General features: G+C 57.1%; 1 protein-coding gene across 1 annotated transcript in view; it reads left to right on the forward strand.

Annotated features, from left to right (window-relative positions):
• The first annotated feature begins 1,971 nt into the window (after positions 1–1,971).
• Positions 1,972–2,161, forward strand: part of SLC1A7 (solute carrier family 1 member 7) — a 59,481-nt gene continuing 59,291 nt past the window's right edge. Inside the window, exon 1 of the mRNA XM_004699412.2 lies at positions 1,972–2,148. Within this exon, the coding sequence (XP_004699469.1) occupies positions 1,972–2,148 (177 nt within the window). The remainder of the gene's footprint in view (positions 2,149–2,161) is intronic.

Consider the following 2,161-nt stretch of genomic DNA (forward strand, 5'->3'; position numbering starts at 1 on the left):
TGGTATCTGCCTCCCCGGGCGGCCCCATGTTGGCTTCGGACCCTGGAAGCCAACCTCCGAGTCGTCTGTGCCCACCGACCTTGGATCCATGACTCTGCACCTACCAGCTGGGGAGCTCCCTGCCTCCTGCTTCACCCTCTGGGGCATCACGGGGTCTGAAGAAGGCGCCAGCTTGAGCTGGACCAGGCTGGGATGCTTTCTTGATATTCAGTTGCTTCTTGATATAAAATTCCTTCTTAGACATACAGTAGGGTCACTGCCTGCTTTCCTCTAGACAGCCTAGCCTGACACAGACCATATATCTGAAATCTCTTTACTTTCAGAGTCAGAATCGGATGGAAACATCAGACTCCTCACCCCATCCCCAGGAGTTGCCCTGTCTGACAGAGGCGGGGCTGCAGAAGGCTGGTTTATTAAACCAAAGCGTCGTCGGAAAACACTAGCTCATTCCTCTCCTGCTAAAGAGAGAAAGACTGAGGCCAGAGAGGGGAGGGGACCCCCCAAGGGGTCCAGGATGCCAGTGTCTCCTCCCACTCGGGAGCTCTGTCCGTGGACTCGGCCTGTACCCAGTCCTCCTCCCATGGCTCCTTGGCCCTGCCCCTGGGAGCCAGGTGGCAGCTGCCCCTGCATACCCGATCGCCCTCACATCCCACCCCTATCCCAGCTGCACCCTGCTGCAGCCTGACTGCCCCTAATGAGATTACAGATTGCCGGTAAAACAGGCGAGGGTTAATTCCCTCTGGCTTTAAAGGACAGGCCAGGCCACAAGAATTAACCAACAGAAAGCCTTCCACCAAGAAAGCTAGGCGTGATGATGGTACTAACACCTTCCCCTGTAGGGTGCGTCATGGCTCACAAATATCCCTGCCTGGGAGTCCGCACCCAACCTAGTGAGGGAGAAGCTACCTAGTCTTTATGATCTACTTTCACAGATGGGGAGGCTGAGGCACGGTGCGATTCAGTGGCTGTCCCAGGTCACAGTGGCAGAGCTGGGACACAAGGGCAGGTCTCAGCGTCTGTCTTTAAGAAGTATGGGCCCTGAGGACCGGCCAGGTACCCAGGGCTTTCGGCATCAACCAGCCCTGAAGGATACAGCTCATTCTCTCTGTTCCATGGTGAGTGGCAAAGGCCAAGTTCAAACTCAGGTCCACTGAACTCAGACCTCACATCCCCACGGTTCTGCCCCATGTGCCTGCGCCCATCCAGCTGCTCATGTGGGTGAACACAAACCAGCGGAGCCCCAAATGTCCTGCTTCCAGAACCACGTGGCCCATGGGTTCTGGCTCCCAGGGTCTCGGTCTCTCCCTTTCAGTAAAGAACACTGGGCACCAAGTGTTCTTCGGTGAGTCCCTACAATTGGCAGAGGCAGAGCAACAGAGTAGGCCTGGCACAGGGGGCTGCCCAGCACAGTTTCTTTGTGCCTTCCCTCCTCCTCTGTAAACGGTGCTACTTGGTGGGGCTGGTGTTAGGATTCGGTGTGCTTCTAGAATAGCACAGTAAATGCAAGGTTGGCAGTTCAAAACCACCAGCTGCTCTGCAGGAGAAAGATGAGGCTTTCTACTCCGGTTCAGTTTGCAGTCTGAGGAACCCACACAGCGGAGTTCGACCCAGTCACTGAGGCACAGGTAACTCCATGGAAGTGAGTGAGTTAACTACTAGGATGTCATTGCCATCAATGTTCTCTAGAACAATGCGCAGGTAAAAACCAAACCAACCCACGGACAGCTCGTCCTGCTCCTCCCACCACTACGGGGGCCCCTCCCTGGGTGAAGAGAAGCCATGGGCATTGAAGGCTGAACCCCGTGGCCTGCTCTAATTTCCCAGGCACTAATCTCCTCATGGCTTCTAATGATGCAACCAGTAAGAGGATTGGGGCTTCTCTCTGGGGCAGCCAGACAGGCCATGACTTTGGGACAGGCCACTGGTCCCTAGCGACCCTGGCCACCTGTGTCCCCGGCTGGCCTCCAGTGCATGGAATGGTGCTGTGCCCCGGGCCGGCGGGCTGGGCTCACCATGGTGCCAGGTGCCATCCTGGCGCGCGGGAGGGACGTGTGCAAGCAGAACGGACTGCTCGTCCTGTCCGTGCTGTCCGTCATCGTCGGCTGCCTCCTCGGCTTCTTCCTGAGAACTCGGCGCCTCTCCCCTCAGGTCAGCCCCCCCC

Source organism: Echinops telfairi, unplaced genomic scaffold (assembly GCF_000313985.2).
Source record: "Echinops telfairi isolate 266 unplaced genomic scaffold, ASM31398v2 ScPeMD7_443;HRSCAF=831, whole genome shotgun sequence".
Taxonomy (NCBI): Eukaryota; Metazoa; Chordata; class Mammalia; order Afrosoricida; family Tenrecidae; genus Echinops; species Echinops telfairi.